At 37.8% G+C, this 24,780-nt stretch overlaps 2 protein-coding genes across 2 annotated transcripts; one reads left to right on the top strand and one right to left on the bottom strand.

Moving 5' to 3' along the window:
- The first annotated feature begins 3,669 nt into the window (after positions 1 to 3,669).
- On the top strand, positions 3,670 to 10,813 carry LOC103508360 (fatty acyl-CoA reductase wat-like). The gene is made up of 9 exons (XM_017443732.2): positions 3,670 to 4,003; positions 6,984 to 7,088; positions 7,395 to 7,474; positions 7,809 to 7,960; positions 8,363 to 8,472; positions 8,913 to 9,102; positions 9,493 to 9,747; positions 10,030 to 10,293; positions 10,601 to 10,813. The coding sequence occupies exons 1-9, from the start codon at positions 3,670 to 3,672 to the stop codon at positions 10,692 to 10,694; spliced, it is 1,584 nt and encodes a 527-aa protein (XP_017299221.2). The 3' UTR covers positions 10,695 to 10,813.
- Positions 10,814 to 11,210: 397 nt separating this feature from the next.
- LOC103508358 (nose resistant to fluoxetine protein 6-like) lies at positions 11,211 to 24,028 on the bottom strand. Its single transcript, XM_026822987.1, has 8 exons — positions 23,780 to 24,028; positions 16,008 to 16,108; positions 15,400 to 15,593; positions 14,552 to 14,712; positions 13,956 to 14,124; positions 13,036 to 13,238; positions 11,644 to 11,770; positions 11,211 to 11,429 (listed from the first exon to the last, which is right to left on the bottom strand). The coding sequence occupies exons 1-8, from the start codon at positions 23,977 to 23,979 to the stop codon at positions 11,226 to 11,228; spliced, it is 1,359 nt and encodes a 452-aa protein (XP_026678788.1). The 5' UTR covers positions 23,980 to 24,028; the 3' UTR covers positions 11,211 to 11,225.
- Positions 24,029 to 24,780: the final 752 nt, after the last annotated feature.

Raw genomic sequence — 24,780 nt, 5'->3', positions numbered from 1 at the left:
TCGGAATGCCCGAATGACCCATTTATTGAAGAAATTCAATTCTGGAAGTCAAGTCCTCACTCAAGAGAGATTCAGCAGCTTATTTCAATGGTTTATTATATACCCCCCCCCCCCCCCACCCTATAGATTACATATCCTCTAGTACAGCGATTCTCAACCGGAGGTACGCATACCCCTTGGGTACCCGGGTTCAATCTCACGAACCCCCACCACCATCATACCCCCGGTTGAGAATCTCTAGTACCTATCTCACTGATTTTCTTCTTCTCCCTTATCTTCTTTCAACAAACTTTTAGATGTTACAATTATTTCCATTGTTTATTATTCATTTACCAATTTTAATCATTACTGATGCCTCTCCATTCTTGATTTAATAAACTGACCGGAATATTATTCAAAAGACTGGACCTTTTTCTTTGTACTTTTCTTCATACAGCTTTACCTACTACCTGATGCGAGGAGAGCGGTTGGAAATACATAAAATAATATACGTAAACCAGAATGGTAGTTATCTAGTTATAGTAGCCCTCAAGAATAATGCTTGAAGGTTATGCTCAATCATGTACACTCGTGCCTACATAAATTCCATCAATCAAAACTTTTATGCAGATATAAGCTCATGCACACCTAGTAAATAGGCACAACGTACATACTTCCTGCCATAAAACATACTAACTTATCTTGTGATCCGAGTCTTTAAACTCAAAGTTGGTTCTCAGGCTGTCAGGGTTAATTCATTACCTACTTGTTAGCTTGTTACCTACTTGTACAAATAAGTACCTATTTATACATATCTATCTACCAGTGGCGTAAAATACTTGGAAGCTATAGGGAACCTCCGCTTCCCTTACTCTTTAAGGGCGGGTATTCCTCATACCCCGTGTTTACCACTTCAAACTTTTATGCAGATATAAGCTCATGCACACCTAGTAAATAGGCACAACGTACATACTTCCTGCCATAAAACATACTAACTTATCTTATGATCCGAGTCGTTAAACTCAAAGTTGGTTCTCAGGCTGTCAGGGTTAATTCATTACCTTCTTGTTAGCTTGTTACCTACTTGTACAAATAAATATTTATACATATCTATCTACTAGTGGCGTAAAATACTTGGAAGCTATAGGGAACCTCCGCTTCCCTTACTCTTTAAGGGCGGGTATTCCTCAACCCCCGTGTTTACCACTTAGTAGTAAGTGATGAAGTAATCTTTCAACCTGGATTCTAAGAACAGCAGTTTGGCATAGTGTCCCAAAGAACCAAAATAGGATTCTATCCGGGTAGAACCCAGATAGTATCGGGGTAGAAAAGAGGATAGGATTGGATTATCCGATTCTGTATCCGGGTTCTATCCCGATTCGATACGTACCTATATGGGTTTTTAGCTTCCCCTTTTGAAATCTCACGCCACGCTGCTGATATCTTCATGGAAATATTCATCTTCTTCTATCCCGATTCGATACGTACCTATGTGGGTTTTTAGCTTCCCCTTTTGAAATCTCACGCCACGCTGCTGATATCTTCATGGAAATTTAAAGGCATTGTTCTTCCAGTGCTCAACGCATTACCTGGCTGGATTGCGAGTGATAAAATATCCTGGTTTCCGAAAATAATTCGAAAACAAATTCTAGTTAAGATTTATTTCTACGTGACTTTCTAAGTTTTCCTTTAATTTTCCTTATTTTTACGTGCAGTTTGTTAGAATTAGCACCAGAAGCTGGCCATGGAGTTCTACCCCACCGTGGAGGATTTCTATAAGGACGGCGTTATATTTCTAACTGGAGCATATTTTTAAAAGAAAGATGAATTGATTATTTTACCATTTTTATGAACCACTCTTATTCCTCACTTTTATAATAGAATGCTCATTGTCAAGCAACCTCCGTGGCCAAGTGGGTATCATACTAGGCTTGTACTCCGGAGGTCCCGGTGTAGAATCCCGGCTGGGTCGAAGTTTTTTCGGCTCTTTGCTTGGAGTTCGGGGTGCACTCGGCCTCGTGAGGACAAATCAGTAGCTCCTTTAATCGAGTAGCGACCAGTGCTGTGATATCAACAAAAGTGGTGAAAAAGAAATTCGTTGAAAAAAATATATATATATAAAAAAAAATAACGGTATGACATAATACCTATGTACATTGTACATACCTACTACGTAAGACAGCAATAAATAAAATCATGGTCGATCTGCTAAAAATAAAAATAAAGTACATAGATTTATTTCTTTATGTAGGAACATCTGTTTACGGAGTTTTGTAAGTACATAAACAATTAAGTAGGTATGCGTCAAATATCTATTGAAAGGAACTTCTAAGCCAGTTTCACTGAGCCGATTGACGTCAAAATAAATCCGTAGGTAGTGGTCAAGACGCTCGCCTGGTAAACAGGAAGGCGTGGGTTCGATTCCAACCGAGCGAGGCATGGAATTTCATCCTCATTTACTTGATAATTTGACCATATAATAATGAAGCTCTAAGGGTTAGGTGGTAGAGAACGCCTCCGGCGTTAACCTCACCTAGTGGTTACCTTCCACTCGAGAATTTTCTCCTTCTCCTCTCTCTCTTTCCTTTTATTTTGTCTGTTCATATTATTCGTTCTTCCTGTTCGTCTCCTTCACTCCAAGAATAAGAGGGACAAGATCTTTGAGTGGCATGAGAAGTAGGAGAGTGAAATAGACCGAGGAAATGAACGTGATACCCAGCTCATTGAGATCAATCAGCTGTAATTGAGTGGCATGAGAAGTAGGAGAGTGAAATAGACCGAGGAAATGAACGTGATACCCAGCTCATTGAGATCAATCAGCTGTAAAAAAAGAGTTTTCGTAAGGTACCTAAATACATAATTGAATCGTTCCCAGGAAGAAGGGAATCGTGATTGAATTTATTGAAAGTTAAGTAGAAAAGAGTTTTCGTAAGGTACCTAAATACATAATTGAATCGTTCCCAGGAAGAAGGGAATCGTGATTGAATTTATTGAAAGTTAAGTATAGGCCCTACCACGCCAAAAGAGGCAAATGAGTTTAGGAGGAGGGCAAATCGTCTCAATTTCCGAAAGAAAAATACGACTACTCTATATATATAAAAAAAGAAGAAAAGAAAGAGGAGTGTTTTACCGTCACCGCGCCGTTTTATTTAGTAGAAAAGAAAAAAGTGCTACATTAGACGCATGTGGTCTGTGTCGTAGCATGTCCATCCCATAGTATGCCTATAAGGTGTCAAATAGTCTTACCGCGCCAAAAGTCGAGTTAATGGGAGTACTGTTCTCCATTGAAGACCAAATGATAGCCATGGAGAAGACGGAAGTCAAATAGATGGCATAGGACAATCTACTGAACACAACCAAGTATTACTAATTATGCTGAACGAGTTAGTGTATCATGAAGGATACTTGATCTTCTTTTTCTTCGCCTTTTCCCGTGTACAGACGGGGTCGGCGCGGCGTTTTTCGTCAGCCTCTGAATCAGCCCTGACTAGGGTGATTGCTTTGGGCTGACATTTGGTTTTGGGTACAAATTTTACGCTATTGATATAGCATAAGGAAATTTGGACTTGTCTACTCCCTGTTTATAGTCCCCTAGCTAGACGCTGATCTACTCCCTGTTATGGTCCCTCAGCCAGACTTCGGCCCCCCTGATAATTCCTGAAATTCCATTCTATTCTCCCCAGAGTGAACATGGTGGGTGGCGACGTGGTAGTCGCCTACTACAACTCCGAGACGCGCACCTTCCACGCGGACGACTACTACATGTCTGCCACCTCCCAATGTGACGGCGCCAACGGCGTGTGTCCCGACGAACGGATTGGCGGCAAAAACGACGTCATTCTCGTCTCGGGGGAACGTCGGAACGGCATTACGACGGTCACGTACAAACGCCCGCTGCAGACAAACGAACCGGTGAACGATAGACCCATCCCTTTGGATCGGGAGACTTCGGTGATCGCCGCCATTGGTCCGCTGAACTCGCGGAAAGAGGCGAACGCCCACGCGATCCCGGACAAAACAGTGGGTGAGTGTAACGATATTCTGGAATGCCTTTTTTTTATTTTTTAGAAGAGTTTAAAAAAAGATTGTACCTTGGCAACGCTTTCGCATTACTTTAAGCCACATTCTTATTTACATCCATGCCGATCCAAGAACGGAAAAGTTCGGTGAGAAAATTTCCGCCCTGGCCGGGATTCGAACCCAGCACCTCCAGGTTGAGAGTCAGTGCTCTTGACCACTCAGCCACAGATGTGGTCGAAGAAGAAGACTTTTGCTGTACTTAATTTATGCCAATCCATGAAGAGCATGGATGATGGAAATTAGTACCCTACACGCCTTACACTTGAATTTAGACCACGCTACGCCACTGGTGAAACTGACAATAATTTTCACTTCAGTAACTATTTAAGTTTTATATGATTAAATTTATTATTATTATTGCCCTCCCTTTTTTAAAAACATATTATATTGACAATAATCTTTTTATTTAGGTAATTTTAAAATGTGAAACTGACAATAATTTTCACTTTAGTGGTAAGGTAATTTCATTTTTAATTTACGTTTTATTCACTGAGATATTTTTACTCCTCATTTAATGAAAAAGATAGTAATGTAAGACAATAATTTAGATAAACGTTGCTTGACTTCAGTGATCATTGGGAACTGGTGTATTCAATCTCGCTGCTGGCTTATCTTGTTAGTGGATGTGCAGTTTGCTCCAGTTTTTATGTGCGCCGTAAAATACAAGTGTGTATGCAATGTGCTAAGCTTAAAATTCCATTATGCATTCTACATACTTACCTATGTACGTAGTTGTCATTTGTCGTTCGGAAAAAAATCGTGTCGTGCAGAGTGGGAACAATTAATTTAGATTTACGTTCAATTTGAATAATTCGTTATAGGTACATAATAAAAATTACTATTATAATAATTTCGCTCTAATACGTGTAGATAGGTACCAAATATTACTTATTTCGGCTATTAGACAAGACGTATCTACTTAAAGTGGTATCTATTCGGAATTTCAGACAATAATACTTTACATTTTATTTTACCTCGGTATGATGGTATTTATTTACTCAATAGATTGTTTTATTATTTTGGTAGTTACCTGACATAGAATATCAATTTTTATTATAAGTAGACAAAAGACAATACTGATAAATTTTATTGTTGTAGATAGGTACCTAGAATAATTCTATTTCTATTATCACCTCAGTCAATTGTTTTTCGTTATCATTTACCTTCTCTTCTCCTGTTATCAATTAGTTATTTTATTTTTTAGTAGAGTAGAAATTTATTTTATTAGGTTACCAACTTATTATCTTCTTTTACTTCGTACCTACGAGAGAGGTTTCGCATTTCGATTTGGTGAGGCGGAACGCTGCTAGGTATTACAAATGTGCTATCTAAATTTTGGACTTCGAATAGAAATTAAATTCTAAGGATTAGGCTTAAGAAAAATCACTGTGGTCAGTATTTTTTTTATGACGGACGTTAGAAACATATTGTGTGATCAGGATCACCCATGTTAACCAACGTTGACCGTGGTACTTGTCTGGTCATGTGACCTTGCTGGCCCGTACTGCAAGAAACTTCTCATGATAAAAATCACTGATCATGGTCCTTCTAGTTTATTTTAATGTTAAATATAATTTATTAAAGGAATTTTTGTCGATTTACAACCATCTATAAATAATAAGGTAGATTTAACACATGTTTAGTTTTGTAGGTACCTATTACTTTATTTTACGAACAAGAAAAATACGTAGGTAGTTACGAACCCGCTCTGCGTTTTCCCCACGATCATATTTTGATAGCAAAAGGCAAAATGAGTACCTACATAAGTAAATAATTAATTAATTACATTGTAATTAAATTTAAAATTTATTATTTATTTTTCTTGTTCTAAGCATTTAATTTTCGTTTTAGGTTGGTAGGTAATACATATAAATCACCTACGTAAATATTTAATTAGGTAGGTACTTATCTCATTAATAAGTCAAACTGTCAAACTCTTTGGTCTTGAAAGAAATAATGACAATAAATTTATTTAGTTTTAGATTTACGTAATGTATTTTGGAAATATTGTATTTGATTTTAATAATTAAGTCATTATTCTTCTAAATGTGTAAATTTATGTAAATAGGCATTTTACTTATTACTTTCCGTTATAAAAGTACTAGGTATTTTACTTAGGTTATTTATGAATATGGATACTTACGAGTTGGTTATTTATCCCGACTCGGAGTTTCGTCTATTTCATAGACATTTTCAAGGGAAACTTGTCTATGTCTATGAAAATAGACGAAACTCCGAGTCGGGATAAATAACCAACTCGTAAGTATCCATTTTCATAAATAACCTAGGTAAAATAGTATTTACAAAAGATGTCAAAATTAAATAAATTCATTAATAGTTATAAAAGTACTTTAAGTATAGGGAACTTATTCAAAGTAATGGAAGCACTTTTCCTTCTAGGTATCTAACACCATTACCTGCCTAGGTGGTATTGCGGTCAAGATGCTCGCCCCGTAAACATCAGGGCGAAGGTTCTTTCTCAGCCAGGGGTTTTAGTTCTTAGTACTATTATGGAGCGCGGTAGCTCTCCGCCCCGCCAAGTCAAAACAATTTGACATAAATGATAGGTAGCAGGAGCAGATAACCCTCATCATCATCATAAAATGAATGATGTAGGTACCCAACGAAAATAGAACTACAAAAGTAGGCCCTTACCCTTACAGGACGAGTATTAGTAGTCAATGGGTCAGTACTCCTCATTCGTTAGAAAAGTTACTATCCTTTGCAGGGCCGTATTTAGGGTTTGGCAAGGGGCCTCGGGCCCCCCCCTCAAGCTCAATTTTTCTCCTTTACTAATATAGACCAGGCTCGGAATTTTGGAGCATCCACCTGTGTACATTTTTTTTTTATAGGTACCTAAATACATGCACTCTCATTCACAACTAATAATGCACTCTCATTCTATTTTCCTATCTCCAGTTTAGCCAAGGAAAATGTCAATACTTATGCCCTGAGCAAGTGTGCTGCAGAGCAAATGATCCATGAAGAAGCGAAGGACATTCCTGTAGGAATATTCAGACCCAGCTGTGGTAAGCTTAACAAATATTACATCAGATCAGTCGAGCTTATTGGATAGAAATTATCCCTAAGGGGCAAAGACCTAAGATGTTAGTCCCCTCTTAAAATAAATTCTATAAAAAAGTAAAAAAAAAATCCCTCACTCACGATGAGTTCAATCGCATGCGATGGACTGATGAGATCATCGCATCCGATGAATGGCGGGCTTAAAAGTCCGTAGATATTCTGATGGAATTTTAAGCTTAGCACATTGCGTACACACTGGTATTCCACGGCGCGCATACAAACTCGAGCTAACTGCACATCCACTAACAAAGTAAGCCAGCAGCGGCGAGATTGTACATTAAATACTAGTTCAACTGTGGTCAAGTTGGCCAAACAATGCCCCCATTTGAGGGTAAGTTCCTTCTGTGTCCGAGAAGTGATTTTAAGCAATTGGTCTGTAGGTGCCGATGTTATAAGTAGATAGGTGCAATGGCAATATATCTCTGAAAAGAGGTTCATTTGCAGAACGGTACATTTTTTTTATAGGTAGGTACCTAACTACATACCTACCTAAATTACCAGGGATTTTTTTAAACTCATAAACGGCAAATAGTATCGCAAAAAGCACAATATTATCATATTATCAAAATAAAAAAAAATACGACTTTCTTTAGCCCAACTTCGTGATAGAAACTTGTGTAATGGTCATATCTTCACCAAGTAATTCTCTTCTTGTTTTCTTCAAGCTATTCATGTACGTTTCGACTGCCTTCTCCAACGCCTATCTGAAAACAATAGATGAGAAAATATACTCCCCACCCACTCACTACTCCTACTTGATAAGTCTCACTCAATTGGGGGATGATGAGAAACACACCTATGAATCCGCCGTCAGAAGGTAACACACTCTTGATGATGATGATTATTATTATTATGGAGCGCGGTAGCTCTCCGCCCCGCCAAGTCAAAACAATTTGACATAAATGATAGGTAGCAGGAGCAGATAACCCTCATCATAAAATGAATGATGTAGGTACCTAACGAAAAGAGAACTACAAAAGTAGGCCCCTACCCTTACAGGACGAGTATTAGTAGTCAATGGGTCAGAACTCCTCATTCGTTAGAAAAGTTACTATCCTTTGCAGGGCCGTATTGAGGGTTTGGGTTTGGCAAGGGGCCCCGGGCTCCCCCCCCCCTCAAGCTCAATTTTTATCCTTTACTATAGACCAGGCTCGGAATTTTGGAGCATCCACCTGTGTACATGTAATAATGCACTCTCATTCTATTTTCCTATCTCCAGTTTAGCCAAGGAAAATGTCAATACTTATGCCCTGAGCAAGTGTGCTGCAGAGCAAATGATCCATGAAGAAGCGAAGGACATTCCTGTAGGAATATTCAGACCCAGCTGTGGTAAGCTTAACAAATATTACATCAGATCAGTCGAGCTTATTGGATAGAAATTATCCCTAAGGGGCAAAGACCTAAGATGTTAGTCCCCTCTTAAAATAAATTCTATAAAAAAGTAAAAAAAAAATCCCTCACTCACGATGAGTTCAATCGCATGCGATGGACTGATGAGATCATCGCATCCGATGAATGGCGGGCTTAAAAGTCCGTAGATATTCTGATGGAATTTTAAGCTTAGCACATTGCGTACACACTGGTATTCCACGGCGCGCATACAAACTCGAGCTAACTGCACATCCACTAACAAAGTAAGCCAGCAGCGGCGAGATTGTACATTAAATACTAGTTCCCCATTAAGTTAAGCAACGTTTCCTGTGATTGGTATCCGGATGGGTGATCATCTGGGCAGTCGCATCTAATTCCATTTTCTAATTTAATTTCAGTATTATCCACAAGCAAAGGACCAACTCCCGGCTGGATCGATAACTACTACGGTCCAACTGGTTTGATATCCGCAGGTCTTGCTGGTATTATCCGGTCTATCTATTGTAATCCGATTTTAGCAGCGCACATTGTTCCTGCAGACATGGTAATCAATGCTTTGATCTGCTCTGCTTGGTATAGTGCTAATAGGTGAGATTATTTAATTCCTTTATATTACAGATTTCTGCCTACTTATAAAAATTATTCGCATCTATCTTTTAAGTCATTGTTTGCTGGAGGTTACAGGTTTTCTTTATCTACCCTCCACACTAACTAGACTGACCAGAAACTAAAACGAAAGTTAAGATGGAAATTTTTCTATGTTTACCTCTTACCAACTATTTTGCCTTTAATTTTGCCCCGATATCAAAATGAAGAATCGAACTTTTAATCTCCAGATAGGTTGTACTTATGTATGAACGAGTAACCTAATACCTAGTTACCTACTTTATTATTGAGTGAGTGATGTGTCATTCAGCGTTCATGATAATTATTGCTCTTCTGATCATGTTCCGATCTTTATTAAACTATCTTCTGCAGATACCATCAGAAAACCAGGCCTGCCATCCCCATATTCAACTATGTGAGCTCAACAGACAATCCCATTACTATGGTGGAGTTCTTCGGTAAAGTATTCAAAGCAGGCGCTAGAATGCCCTTCTCCCGAACAATGTGGTGGTACTGCTATCATTTGGTTGGGGACAAAACCGCGTATGCCATTCAGAGCTTGTTCTACCACTATTTGTTTGGCTATATTTTGGATTTCTTCGCGCCCATCACTAGGACCAAGCTCAGGTTAGTAGTTTTTTTTAATTTTATTATTATTAAGAAAAAGAGTTTTGATAGAGGGAATTGCAACTGCTAAGGTCATATCGTCCCAAAATCGAAGAGAGAAGGAAGACAGGGTAGGAGAAAGACAGCCGTTTCGAGAACGAACATTATGAGTTAACGATAAAATCCGCCCCGGGCGGAAATGGAACGAGCGGCCTAGTGCATAAAATACAGACGCGCTACCAGCCAAGCTAACTACGCTGGCAACCTGCATAGAATAATTTAGAGCTAGCATTTCTTTTCCAGACTGGTCCCACTATATGAACGAATGGACAAAGTGATGAGGGTCCTCGAACCGTTCAGTACAAATGAATGGACCTTCATCAACGAGAATGTCCATACAATGTGGAACAGTTTATCTCCACAAGAACAAGCCAAGTTTCCATTCAACATACGAGATCTAGATTGGGATGAATACGTAGAGACTTATGTCAAAGGCGTTCTAGTGCACCTTCTACATGATGAAATGGATCCTGAAACACGAAAATATGCACTACGCCGATTTAAACGGTAAGTTTTCTAGTTTCATATTATTTTTTTATGTAAACAATTGAATATTATTTGGGTACTCCACTACCGCGCAGCACCGGTTTGTAATCAAGTGACAGTCGACTTTTACTAGGTAGTATAAAAAACTATCTACGTGTTCTCTTTTCTCTAAAACTAAACCTCCATTTTACGTTCTGAAAACGAACCTTATCTGTGTTCATCCTAGGCGGAAATCGAACCCGCAATCTAGCTCTTACAAGGCAGACGAGCTAACTAGGCTGGCGATGAACCTACATTTTCACATTCTATTATCTTCTTTCCTTTTCAGATTACAAGTGGCTCATTATACTTTTCAAGCATTGCTGTACCTGTTGGTGTTCCTCTTTTTGTGGATTTTAGCTAAAAGTTTAAAACTTCTTTGAAAATAATTTTATGTGACAAATTACCCCGGTGATGGCCGGGTGGTTATCACACAAGACTTGTACATGAGTGGTTCAGGGTTCAATTCCCAACGGGTTCACGAGACCAGATAATTAAACATGGATATTCCTGAACCGCAGTCAACCATCGTGAGGACTTGTGCTTATTCTTTAAAAGCAGGGAGAACCCTTTGAAACTGCCAGCTAGCTAGGCTGTGGGACTATAAACAGGGAGGAGAATAGCTAACCTTAACCACCCAATTCTGGGCACACAGAGATGGTCAGCATTCATTTCTGAGCAAGACAATCATGTAAATTCCTATATAAATGCAAGTTCCTATTTTTCCCCATGTCATCATTACTAAATCAACCCACCAACCTCAGTTCTACAGTGGTTAACGCGTTGGACTTTGGATCTGGAGGTTGGTGGTTCGAGTCCAAGCCAAGTCATAAAAATTATCAAGGTGTAATAATTGGGGAACGATAGTTGTGACAAGCATTTAAGTATGTTAAACACAATTAAAAATTTCTTTACTAAATCAACTCACCTGCCTGTCCCGTGTGACACATATAAATGAGATAGGCCAAGGCGAAACTCCACACCAATGGCCTCACAATGGTGTATTCCGTGTGCTCGATAACATTGTACTTGTAGCCCAGGAGTAACACATGGCTCAGACGATAACATGTGTAGTAAACACAACAGGTGACTAACAGCCAGCCGATCAATTTTTGGAACTGAAAAATTGGAGAGAATTGGAGGGGAAAGTTGAGTGAGATAATTAGGAATGTTTTTCGATAAAACTTCTGCACTGAACATCTCCTATTATGCGGCCAAATGGAGAGGACATACTCCTTGCGGCAAAATGAGAGGGCAATCTACGTCTCAAATTTCTGGGAATGAAAGATTTAATGACAAAGAAGACACGGAGAGAAGAAAGATTCTACTTACAGGAGTTAGTATGATTCGTTTTCCAGATTGAAGTATAGCACCAAGTACCAGACCCAGCAAATAAGTAGTAAACTGATGTATAGGACCGATATGGAAGTTGTTCATACTATCGAGACAATCCTTAACTCTGTAATGAGACATAGTTGGGACATTGTACTTTATAGCTTCTTGGTGTTATTACAAATAAATAAAGTATCATTAAAAATTACAAATTGGTTATGGATAACTTTATTTAATTATTAACATTTTATATGTACATATGTATGTTCAAATAAAAATAAAGTATTTGTTAAAAAAAAAAAATTGTTACTTTTTTTTTTTTAATCCACCAAGGAGATATTAATAAAATTGTCATCTTCAACACCCTGACTGTGAAAGCATATTCCATGGTGATTAGTGTGATTACCCACAAAAACATCTCCTTCGATATGAGAGACAGACTCTTTAATTCTTGGAATTTTTTCATCCAAAAATAGCAAAATTTTACTCAGAGGCCCTAAACCTAAGCTCTGGAGTAAACTTTTGTTTAAAATGCTGCATTCTTATTGATTGATTAACAACATTAATTATTGATTATCTAAAAGTGTGGCCCAGGTCTATTTTCATTTTGAACCGCAAACTAAACCCTCAGAAATGACTGCCAAAAACTTCAATGACGTTTCCTGAAAAGTTAGGAATTTGGATATACTGCCTTTTCATTAAGGAGGGCAGCGTAGGTACATTAATTTATTGTAAAAACTATTATCTTTTTGTTATTTATTTATTTAATTGAAGGAGTTTTAAAATAAAGTCCTACCTCACCAATATTTTTAAAAGAAAGATGAATGCCGCCAACCGTTGCACCGGTCTTAACCAAAAGTTTCGTGTCGCATCCTTGTCACATTTGACAGCTACATACCAGCTACATACAGTTTCTAGCTCTCACCGTTCTCGAGATATTTTGTTTACAGACACACACACAGACAGACAGACACACACACGGACCAATGGCTGAAACTTTGGATTTAGGCTCTAGGGACCTCAAAACGTGTTTTGGCACTAAAAATGACACACACACGGACCAATGGCTGAAACTTTGGATTTAGGCTCTAGGGACCTCAAAACGTGTTTTGACACTAAAAACTCACCATCGAAAATTTGACCCGATTACATTACTTTCCTTCCTAAAGGATAAGGAAAGTAAAAAGGGAAAGTCACAAAAAGTCTAACCAGGTCGCAGTGCCATAGGGCGTGTATTATAGCCGATGCCCCTACTTATGTATACTTATATATAAGGAAAGTAAAAAGGGAAAGTCACAAAAAGTCTAACCAGGTCGCAGTGCCATAGGGCGTGTATTATAGCCGATGCCCCTACTTATCCTTATAACAATACCACAAACCAAACTCACTCACTCGTATCCAAAGTAGGAGAAAGTAGACATGTTGTATGTGTACACCACGTAACCTTTGTACAGGGTCAAACCAAGCAGGGATACACCTAACAGGAGACCCAAGGTCAACGTATTACGTCTGAGTTTCCATAGCAACGTGAGAATGATGGGAGCCACCAGGTAATGTTGCATGTCGGTCGCCAATGAGTGAGTTACAGGATAACACTGAGGAAGTTGTCGATACCATGTACGGGCTTTCCAGCTGCCGGAGGACAAAATTTGCAAATTGTTAGTTGGGGAGGTTGTTGTTGTTTGTATAGCGGCTTCAGCTGTAGTCGAATGGTGATGGCAAAATGAAGAAAGGAAAAAAAAAGTTGGGAGGTACTTGGGTACTACAGTGCAGAATGAGGAAGCTGGAAAAAGACTCAAAACTGTAGTGAATTTCACCAATGACCTATGAGAGATTTCACTAATGGGAGAATTTTTAATCATCCTAAAAAAAAAGAGTTTTTAATGGTCCAAACAGGAGCAAAAACTCCTCCTTTTGGGACCATTAAAAACTCCTTTTTTGGATAATTAAAAACTCCTTTTTGGATCATTAAAAATTCTTCCATTAGTCAAATCTTTCATTAAGTCATTGGTGAAACCCACCATGTGTTTCGTAGACCGGGCGGTGGGGTGTGACGTTTAGAATCGTGTCGCGCACCTCCCGGCACGCTTCATAGTGGTTAGCTGTCAACTGAATTTGATTGCAGCACGATCGGTTTTTTCATTGTCGAAGTTTTCCGATTCCCAACGCAGAAATTTTCGGGTTGGGAAGACGCTATCTTTGGTGTTTTTTAAACCAAATTCAGTATTTTTCTTTCAACCAAGTCGCAGTGACCAAGGGCGTTTATTAAAGTTGATGGCCCTACTTATACCAATTTGACTTTGAAGTCTTACCATTTCCTCTACTATTAATGTGTTCTGAACATGGAACACGTTTCTCAAAAACTTGGAATTGTCGCGGCAGGATCGAATGAAGGCATTAGAGATCCGAAAATATGCGCCTGTCATATGAACGTTCAGATTTCGGAACAACCAACATATTACTGTCACCATGGGAGTAATTCTGAAATAAAGATTCAGGATTTATTTCGGGAGAGAGTCTCTTCGGATACGAAGATGGAGTGTCCTGGTGGGAGACTAGATGAAGAGAGCGGTCCCCGTTTGATCAAAGAGAAGATGTGTTTTAGTGTGTTTGAATGATTTTTAATTGAAATGTACGCTTTCTGAAGCGGTTTCATTTGTTAGATATGTATCTAGTATTGAGGGTAAAAAAAGGTTATGCACTTCCAGATATATTCCCCACAGTTGCTGCAGATGTGATCTTCAAAAACTAAAAGTAAGGCAAAGATCTGAAATTACCATTCTTCCTCTTTCTTTTCATACAAAAGGTTCAATTCAGATTCAACAAGTTTTTTTAGTAAATTCATTTTCAAAAAATGCAATATACATCATATAAACTAATAAAATCAAAGGCAATATTTGATACGTACTTGATATATCTGGTGACATACATTTTCATGTAATCCAGTTTGCCATGGGCGGCTAATTTCTGGGTGGCATGGTAAGATGTCAGACATCCTGATATAAATACAAGGACGTCAATACCCATGTTCAAGGAACGTAACGGTGCCATAGATTCCTCGAATGTTCCCTGTTAAAGTTACGAAAAAAATTCTAAGTAGGTGAACAAGTCCGAGGGGGTTACTATAGGTCGGACTCCAAAAATTTGGAGCATCCTTGAAAAAAAAAAGATAATTTCACTGTAGATTTTAATGGGGAAAACTATTTTTCTCTCTGTTTAATTGGAAAAAGTTGTGACCGGTTTCTTAAGGGAAGGTCGTGTATTTCAAAGAAAAAACAAAATGTCTCAGATATTTTTTGTACGAAATGACCTCAGGAATCTACCGTAGGATTTTGTTAACGTTTTTGATGTTCACCTTGTATAAGACTGTCGTTAGACTGCGGGGGTAAAGGGACTTTTCAATCTTATTCCAACAAGATAAAGAGTTGTATTTGATTGTGTGAAATAAAAGTCACTCAAACATGGCTTAACCAATGAGATTGTGAGATTTCAATGTGTTTACGTCCAAGGCGGAATCTCATTGGTTCAGCCATGTTTGACTGACTTTTATTTCACAAAATCAAATACAACAAAAGTATTCGAGCCCTCCTAGATACTTACTACGAGCATATCCGTTCTGTTACTGTGTTTACGTCCAAGGCGGAATCTCATTGGTTCAGCCATGTTTGACTGACTTTTATTTCACAAAATCAAATACAACAAAAGTATTCGAATACAACATCAAATACAACAAAAGTAGCCCTCCTAGATACTTACCACGAGCATATCCGTTCTGTTACAAATCATATTGAACATTCCGAAGAAAAGTTTGTGCTGAACATAAATGAAAATCACGGCCAAGAATCGAACCCCGTGAACACAAGTGATTTCCCCCGGTTGAAGGGAAGTGTCCCAAAGTTGAGGCCAAGTTCTGTACAGTGAAAACGCCAGGAGAATCGACTTGGGAGGCTCTGATAAAAAATAAAATACATTATTATTTATGATATTTAAATCATTTAATTATTGTTTATTTCTTTATGTTTACTATCATAATTTTATTTTAATTTACGCCGACCCTATTTAAATAGGAAAAGGCTAGGAAGAAGAAGATTATAATTTTAAGAGGCTTTAGAGAGGGAACGGGTAACAACAGAGGTCTTATCGTCCCAAAATCGAAGAGAGAAGAAAAACAGGATAGGAGAAAGGCAGCCGTTCCGAGAACGAACCTCATCTGTTTAGGATAAAGTTCACCCCGGGCGGTAATCGAACCCGCGTCCTAGCACTTACAAGGCAAGCGCTAGCCTCCAAGCTAACTAGACAGACTAGAAACTAAAACGGAAGTCACATTAAAACGAAGGTTAAGACAGAAATTTTCTATGGTTTACCTCTTACTTTATCAACGGCTTCTCGTTTGATTTTGCCCCGATATGAAGAATCGATCAGTGTAGCGATGATAATGATAGACGTAAATACCCCAAGAGTAACACTGGGGGCAGAAACAAAAATAGTAAAGGTTGAGTGCGAAGGGCTTCCACTCATTTTTTTTTTTTTTCTTTTTTTTTCTGTAGCCAAAATCATATGTCAGGGAAAATATCTGTACTCTCTGCAATCTGACAAAAGAAGAATCACTCGAACACTTCTTATTAGAATGCCCTATCTACAGAGGAAATCGAAGACATTACTTGAACAAATATATCAGTTCTCATGTATCCTTCCAGTCTCAGCTCATCAACTTACTTCATATTAATTCTATAGAAAAATTGAATGATCTATACAATTTTGCTGAAATATGCTTAAAAAATCGATATAATAATAAATGAATACAATTAAATTTGATTTCATGTGTTCAGACCTTTTTAGGTAGGATAAACAAGGTATAGTGGGAAAATAAAAAGTAAGAATAAAAAAGCATAGTCTAATTAGTTTTATTACATAGGCTTTTAATAAAACATCGAAACAAGTATCCCAGGTAAAATCAGGTACTTATAATCTGACTGGATATACTTGTAACTGGATTTTAATATTTCGAGAAAAGGTACCTATAAAAAGAAAATTCAAGTTTAATTTTATTACTAATACCTACTTATTTTGCTTACTATTCATTGTATCTCTCAGGATAGATTGTCATTTAATTATTATTAGTATTGTATATACATATAGTATATTATAACTTCTTATTAGTAACTAGACATAAGTATTGCCAATCTTTGTAAAACACTGTTAATACAAATAAATAAAAAAATAAATAAATAAAAAAAAAAACATTAGAAAAATTTCTGTCTGTCTGTTACGCTAAATAGACCATTGGTTGTCCTCTTTTCACGCAAAAACGGCTCAATCGATTTTGATGAAATTTTTTGGGGTTAAGAAAAGTACTCCGGGTAACATATTAGGCTACAGATTTACCGGTATTTTTTAAATCGATTTATCTCGGGCTCTAGAAGTCGTAGAAGAAAAAGAAAAATTCCGTTGGTCCTCATTTTTCCTCCCCTATGACTTTGAAACATCACCCAAGTAAGCGCAACTGATGAAGTCGTAGAAGAAAAAGAAAAATTCCGTTGGTCCTCATTTTTCCTGCCCTATGACTTTGAAACATCACCCAAGTAAGCGCACCTGATCTATTCTGTTGTTGTTGGTGTAGCGGCCTTAGCTTTCGCCGAATGGTGTTGGCAGAGTAAAGAAAAGACATCTTTTTTAGCAACGTGAGAATGATGGGAGCCACCAGGTAATGTTGCATGTCGGTCGCCAATGAGTGAGTTACAGGATAACACTGAGAACAGAAAAGTTTCCGATTCATGAGTTATGGGATAACACTGCGAACAGAAAGGTTCCCAATTCATCAATGATTTAGACGAAAACGCTGGAAAAAGACTCAAAACTGTAGTGAATTTCACCAATGACCTATGAGAGATTTCACTAATGGGAGAATTTTTAATCATCCTATATTTTTAAAAGAAAGATGAATTGATTATTTTACCATTTTTATGAACCACTCTTATTCCTCACTTTTATAATAGAATGCTCATTGTCGAGCAACCTCCGTGGCCGAGTGGGTATCATACTAGGCTTGTACACCGGAGGTCCCGGTTAATGAGGATTTTTTTTTTCATAAAAAGAGTAGGCTACTATTATTACTGTGGTGAAATTCTCAAATTAAATTGAGGATAAAAGTCCATACCTCGGCTGAGATTGAATCCACGCCCTCCTATTTACCAGGCGAGCGTCTTGACCACTACACCACCGAGGCAAGTAGGTACAAGGCAATGAAAAAGCATTCGGTCCTGATTTTCAGAATCGGGAAATGAGTGGAAATATACGGGTTTTTCTTACCTTGTGATAAGAACTTTTGGAGGAATGATAAGCGAATACCAGGTCGAACAAATGCCTCACGGTTTCATTGGCCAGAACTTCCTGTTCAGGTTCCACATACAGGGTAGCTATACAATAGTTCCCCGTGACATTACTGTTAGCAGTGGAGGACTCGATACCAACATTGACACATTGGTTGAGGCTGCCCAGATAATTGATATTGCCGTTGAGTATACCAGATCCCCCGGGCTTACTTGATGCATCCAGCACTGATATCACAACAAAACAATTTATATTTCTTTTCTCTTTTTAAAGATGTTTGATAAAGGGTACTGTAACTGCTAAGGTCTTGTCCCAAAAGTGAAGAGAGAAGAAGGACAGGATAGGAGAGAGACAGCCGTTCCGAGAACGAATCTCATCCGTTCAGGATAAAATACGCCCCTGGCGGAAATCAAACCCGCAACCTAGCGCTTACAAGGCAGACGCGCTACCAACAATTACAAACAATTTTAACCAAACTGACCTATGGACCCTATCGTGTGCCCCCCTCGCCAAATATTTATTTATTTACATAGGAACTGCTACTTACTTTTCAATGCCCAAAGATGCAGCTGCTTGCTCTCTACTGATAATCTGTTCAAATCATGTCTACAGTTTGCATTAATCAAGTCCGACTTGGTGTCATAATTCACGCTGGGAAAGTTGGTCAGAAATTCATACACCATGTTCTTTTCATAAGACTTCAGTCCATTGCCATCAGGAGAACCTAAAACCAGGGAGGAGAAAATTGTAAGTCACTGGAGGTAATTTGGAACCAACTGGAATCATTGGAAAAAAATTAATAATAACAATTATAATAATGAAAATAATAGAGAGAAAAAAAATAGAGCAGGGGGTCACAAAGCTAGTTACGCTACACTTAACAATTTGCATTTTGCACAAATTTTCTTCTTTCTTCAATCTGATGGGTCCATTTTCCACACTCGGCTAGTCGGATAGATAAGTAGGTACAAGATCATGTGCAAAGTACCAAATAGTTTCTTGGGTACAGGACTTACCTATTAATGTACAATGAAAAGTTGACACACAAAAAACAACCAGAAAAAATTGAAAGGTTATTTTTTCCATTTCGTTCACTATTACTTTCTAAATATTTTTTTATACATTAGACAAAAGTATACTTAAAATTAAGTATAAGTATTCGTAGCTATAAAACTGAACAAGTTTGCTCAGTAGCTCGGTTTTATTATACTCTCGTAAGGTACGTCCTATCTAACGTAAAATATGTAGGTATAAACAACTAACATGGTCAATAAATTATCAATTTTCTCAACATTTTATTCCCTGAGAAGAAGGTAAGGTAAAAAAATATTAAAGGTAATAAATAATGAGTAAAGAAGAAATACGTCAAAATGCATACATCCGAATGGGAAAAAAATTCTTTATTTCTGTTGTTGTTGTTTTTATTATATTTTTAAAATACCTAACAACTAATTACCTACCTAAACAAACAAATAAAATCTCGTTTTTTAAAGTTGCTCAGTGTCAACGATCAAGATCATCGAGACACAACTCGGAAAATGGTGAGTAACTGAGTAGGTTCCTACTTCCTACCTTATAATCTCGTTTTTTAAAGTTGCTCAGTGTCAACGATCAAGATCATCGAGACACAACTCGGAAAATGGTGAGTAACTGAGTAGGTTCCTACCTTAAGTTGCTCAGTGTCAACGATCAAGATCATCGAGACACAACTCGGAAAATGGTGAGTAACTGAGTAGGTTCCTACTTCCTACCTTATACATAACTACCTCCTTCTTTTAATAGCCAGAGATCAATTCCAGAGAGTTCTTTTCGCCTTACGTAACAAAGTACCACTAACGTTTTCTTGGGCAAGGAGTACCTTACGACTTACGAGTAAAAAGTGTAAAGTTTGAAGTGATAAGTCTTATTTAATATACCTTATTTATACTGTCGGCTAAGACTAAAAAGTCCCATTATGCCAACAGTTTAAAAAGGCCTCATTTATTAACATCAATAATAATACAACAAAGGTTTTGACATTACAAAGATGGAAAAGTTAAATATATATATATAAAGAAAGTTATGGATGTTGGTGGCTGACAAAGAGGTTGCCCCACTAGAGACAAAGAGGTTGCTCCACTAGAGACTGTCGTTCGTGGATCTCGGTCAATTTTCTCCCGGAAGTATTACGATATTACCTATTTATTACCATTACGATACCTAATATTACCATTCTAATTAATTTAATTAAACCAACGAAGTGAATTTCATTTTCTTTATAAATTTCAACTCGACGTTTTTTCATATTTTTGTTTTATTTGAGAAATCTATAATTTTGGTGGAATTTGGTAAAAATGTTTAAATTTTCAACACTTGAACGAAATTAACTCGTGAGATTTTTGCTACCATGTGAAACTTGAGAGCTCGTGGGGATACTAGGCAACTAGGCTGCACTAGGCATCTTTTTCTGATTGGGTTCTACGAATTCACTTATCCAATTTCTAGTATAATTCAACTGGGCGTGCTGAGGCCGGAACTTGGCCTGGCGCACTGCCGAGGGCCTAGCCTATAGATCTCCTTCACTATCCACTGTCAGTGGTAGAAAAGGGGATATTTAATACAAATATTCTCGAGTGGCAAAATTTGATTGGCCAGCAAATTTTTTCCTGTTGCAAATTTGGTAAGACTGAAAACACAACGTATCCGCTTTATTTTTCTAGGTATCTTCCTAGTTTTCTGTTATCCGTTTTCACAAGTTGACAACTGTTTTACGTACTCGTACTTTAAGGACCATCCCACATATAATGCAAAAGTTATGACATATATTATTACCCAAAAAACCGCAATTAAAATCAAAGAATTACCTACTTTTTTACTATTTTATTCTCGTTTAGGTCCACTCATTAACCATGGAGTTCTACCCCACCGTGGAGGATTTCTACAAGGACGGAGTTATATTTCTAACTGGAGGCACGGGTTTCATGGGCAAAGTTCTCCTCGATACTCTACTCCGAAGATTTCCCAGTATTCATTCGATTTATATTCTGGTTCGAGAGAGGAAAGGCGTGTCACCTCAAGAGAGGATAGAAAAGATGTTGGACAATGAGGTAAGTGAATTGTGCTTACAACAAAAACAACAGAGCAAATGTTGAACCGAAAAATAGGGACCCATCTTCAAGGACTTTGCAAATTTGGTAAGACTGAAAACACAACGTATCCGCTTTATTTTTCTAGGTATCTTCCTAGTTTTCTGTTATCCGTTTTCACAAGTTTACAACTGTTTTACGTACTCGTACTTTAAGGACCATCCCACATATAATGCAAAAGTTATGACATATTACCCAAATAACCGCAATTAAAATCAAAGAATTACCAACTTTTTTACTATTTTATTCTCTTTTAGGTCCACTCATCGAAAACCCTTTAAAAAAAAAAAAAAAAAAAAAAAAAAGGACTTTACATCCCAATAAATCAAACTTTTTGGAATATGAGTATTGATTAATTCTACAAAGTAGGTACACCTTGTAAAGAAAATCCGTAATTTATTATTGGCTCTTTTCCCTCACATATGGGCATATGGCATTCAAAGTGGCACCCCTTTTAAAATAATCGCCTCATACGTTTGAGTTGTTTTATCATCTGCTAAGATAAGTATATCTAGATACCTACCTACCTATTTATACAAAGCACCTACATACCTACCTACCTATTTATACAAAGCAAAAAAAAAAAAAAAAAATGCATCAAGTGGAAAATTCTTGAAACATGTTTTTTTTTCTTTCCTGTCTTGAGATTTTGCTTCTGATTAACAATGATCTGGTATTAATAAATTGTACATTGTATCTACCTATCTATAAGTATCTACACCTATCTCAACTCATTTATACACAGCGGGATAATAACAGAGCTAGGAGCAAGCAAATATTAAACTTTTTTTTCTTTCCTGTCTTGAGATTTTGCTTCTGATTAACAATGATCTGGTATTAATAAATTGTACGTTGTATCTATCTAAGTATCTACACCTATCTCAACTCATTTATACACAGCGGCATACTAATAGAGCTAGCAAATATTAAACATGCCTTCAGGGCTCCATTTGTGTAGGGTACAGATTTAATTTTTTTTACCTTACCTATATGCCCTGAATTTCAAAAGTTTACCTTCAGAGGTGGTTTACCTTTGAAGGTGAGAAACCCCTGCCGAATCGGTTTGTGTAAAGATAAACAGGCGTGCTTAATAAAACTTGGCCTGGCGCACTGCCATGCGCTCAGATACGAGTACCTAGATGCATAATAATTTCTTAGCCGTCCTTTTCTTCGTCTTCTTAGAAAAAAAACCGCGGCCTTCTGTTATGAGTTATGATAATTTCAATAGATCAGTTGCGCTTACTTGGGTGGTGTTTCAAAGTCATAGAGCAGGAAAAATGAGGACCAAGGGAATTTTTATTTGTGAAGAAACGAATGGCACGCGTCTAAATGCATGCGTGTATTGTGTACCTATCCAAGTATAAGTTTGGGTGACATCACTAGTTACAAGTTGGGTCCAAGTTGCATGACTTATTTTAGGTACTATTTTGGACATATCCCTAAATATGCCATCCTAATTGTTTTCCTAAAGAACGGTACTAATGGTCATTTTCCATTTCTTCCCGCCAGCTTTTCGAAAAAATGCGAAAAGAAGTGCCAGAATTCAAGTCCAAAATCAAAGTTCTCCAGGGAAACATTGAGCAGAACAACCTGGGCTAAAATCCGCCCCGGGCGGGAATCGAACCCACGGCCTAGCGCTTACAAGGCAGACGCACTACCAACTAAGCTAACTAGGCTGGCTTTGGCAAATGAAGCCGACAATCATACCTTTTTTTATTAGATTAATTTATATACAATGGAACATAGGTCAACTTTCAAGACGATTCAATAAATCCAGTGATAATATGGCCATGGATTTGGTCTGTGTTTTATGTTGTTGTTATTATTCTTACTTAATACGCGTATCTATTATTTGGTTCTCACTTCATTTAAGTACCCATTCATGTTAAGATACACTGTTACTTTCTATTTTTTAAGTGATCGAATAGCGACATCTATATGAATAAAATTGTAGATTTGTCTGTACATTGCTTACAATCGTTAAATTTTTAGTTATTCTTACTCCTTATGCATCCCCGATTAAAAAAATCACATAAATCACATTATAGACCCAATAATGTGATTTTTTTCATAATTGGGTCTATTTGCTTTCTGTGACCCAGAATCCAGAAAGCAAATAGACCCAATTATGAAAAATATCCAAGATTCAAATAGGGAAGAAGATAACAGAAGAATAGAATTGTCCACCTATAGTACATTATACAAGAACCTGGCCATTCAAACTAGTCCGGAGGAAGATTCCCATTATCTAAAACTAGACGTACCACTCTACAAGATTAGAACAGTAACTCAATTAAGAACTTGTTCGGAAAAGCTCCTCAGAATTACGATACGTGGAGAACATATGTCAGCCCAAAGCAATCACCCTAGCTAGGGCTGATTGAGAGGCTGACGAAAAACGCCGAAAAAGGCGATGAAGAAGAAGATCATACTTTTATTTGTATAGGTAGGGCCATCGGCTTTAATAAATGCCCTTTGTCACTGCGACCTCGTTAGATCATATGTCAGCCCAAAGCAATCACCCTAGCTAGGGCTGATTGAGAGGCTGACGAAAAACGCCGAAAAAGGCGATGAAGAAGAAGATCACACTTTTATTTGTATAGGTAGGGCCATCGGCTTTAATAAATGCCCTTTGTCACTGCGACCTCGTTAGACCTTTTTTCACAAAAGATGACACTTACAATGTATGTATTCGATTCGAAGCATCCATTTCCACCAGGTCCTGTTTCCTGTAACAGGAATGCTCATCCACATGTACCCGGGTCGTGAGACCAGAAGAATTGTATTCCTGTAGACTGGTTTCCAGGAGATGAAGAACGTCCTGGTAATCACAGGATCCTGGGACGCATATACCGCGAGATATGGAAGTTGTCGATACCATGTACGGGCTTTCCAGCTGCCGGAGGACAAAATTTGCAAATTGTTAGTTGGGGAGGTTGTTGTTGTTTGTAGCGGCTTCAGCTGTAGTCGAATGGTGATGGCAAAATGAAGAAAGGAAAAAAAAAGTTAGGAGGTACTTGGGTACAGTGCAGAATGAGGATTAATGGCGGCGGTTCAAAGTTATGCCTATTATGCTGCACTGTGGGACATGTCAGGGAGCGCGTAGCGCGACCGTGTGTGTGTGTGTGTGCCTGTGTGTGTGTGGTGTGATGGGTGTGTGTGTGGTGTGATGGATGTGTGGTGTGTGGTGTGATGAGTGTGTGTGTGTGATGGATGTGTGGTGTGGTGTGGTGTGTGTGTGTGTGTGTGTGATGGGTTTATGTGTGTGGTGTGATGGGTGGGTGTGGTGGTGTGCGTGTGTGTGGTGGTCTCGTACAAAGGACGGGTCAACCACTAGTGTAGTGTATAAAAAGAAATCAATAACTCTGGACGATTTTACCAAAAAGCGTACGTAATATAGCGTACGTAACCTTAGGTAAGTTTACGTACGTAATATGTAATTTATGTAACAAGTTTATCATGTAGGTAGCTCGTAGATATCTATAATTATAATGTAAATTAAAACATTATTACCAACGAGTGATCGTAAGATGAGGGATTGTGATTAATCTTGTTCTTGTTTTTACCTGACTTATCTAGGTATTCGATATTTTAATTGACTTGCAGAAAATTTCGCAAATCGTTTGAACCAGTTTTTCTTTCTGGAAAAGTGGCATAGATGTTTTTTGTTGAGGAACATACC

Source organism: Diaphorina citri, unplaced genomic scaffold, assembly GCF_000475195.1.
Source record: "Diaphorina citri unplaced genomic scaffold, Diaci psyllid genome assembly version 1.1 scaffold391, whole genome shotgun sequence".
In the NCBI taxonomy this organism is placed as follows: domain Eukaryota; kingdom Metazoa; phylum Arthropoda; class Insecta; order Hemiptera; family Psyllidae; genus Diaphorina; species Diaphorina citri.
Note: the sequence above shows the minus strand (reverse complement) of the source record. Positions and strands in the feature narration are given on the sequence as shown.

What these genes read in the sequence shown, in the direction of transcription:
- LOC103508360 (XM_017443732.2), top strand. Translation starts at nt 3,670, where the DNA reads ATGGTGGGTGGCGACGTGGTAGTCGCCTACTACAACTCCGAGACGCGC. An exon ending in TATGAATCCGCCGTCAGAAG is followed by an intron (nt 7,961 to 8,362) that starts GTAACACACTCT and finishes TCCTATCTCCAG; the next exon opens with TTTAGCCAAGGAAAATGTCA. An exon ending in ATCACTAGGACCAAGCTCAG is followed by an intron (nt 9,748 to 10,029) that starts GTTAGTAGTTTT and finishes TTTCTTTTCCAG; the next exon opens with ACTGGTCCCACTATATGAAC.
- LOC103508358 (XM_026822987.1), bottom strand. Translation starts at nt 23,979, where the DNA reads ATGGTATCGACAACTTCCATATCTCGCGGTATATGCGTCCCAGGATCC. An exon ending in AGCCGTTGATAAAGTAAGAG is followed by an intron (nt 15,594 to 16,007) that starts GTAAACCATAGA and finishes ATTTTTTATCAG; the next exon opens with AGCCTCCCAAGTCGATTCTC. An exon ending in AACGAATCATACTAACTCCT is followed by an intron (nt 11,430 to 11,643) that starts GTAAGTAGAATC and finishes CCAATTTTTCAG; the next exon opens with TTCCAAAAATTGATCGGCTG.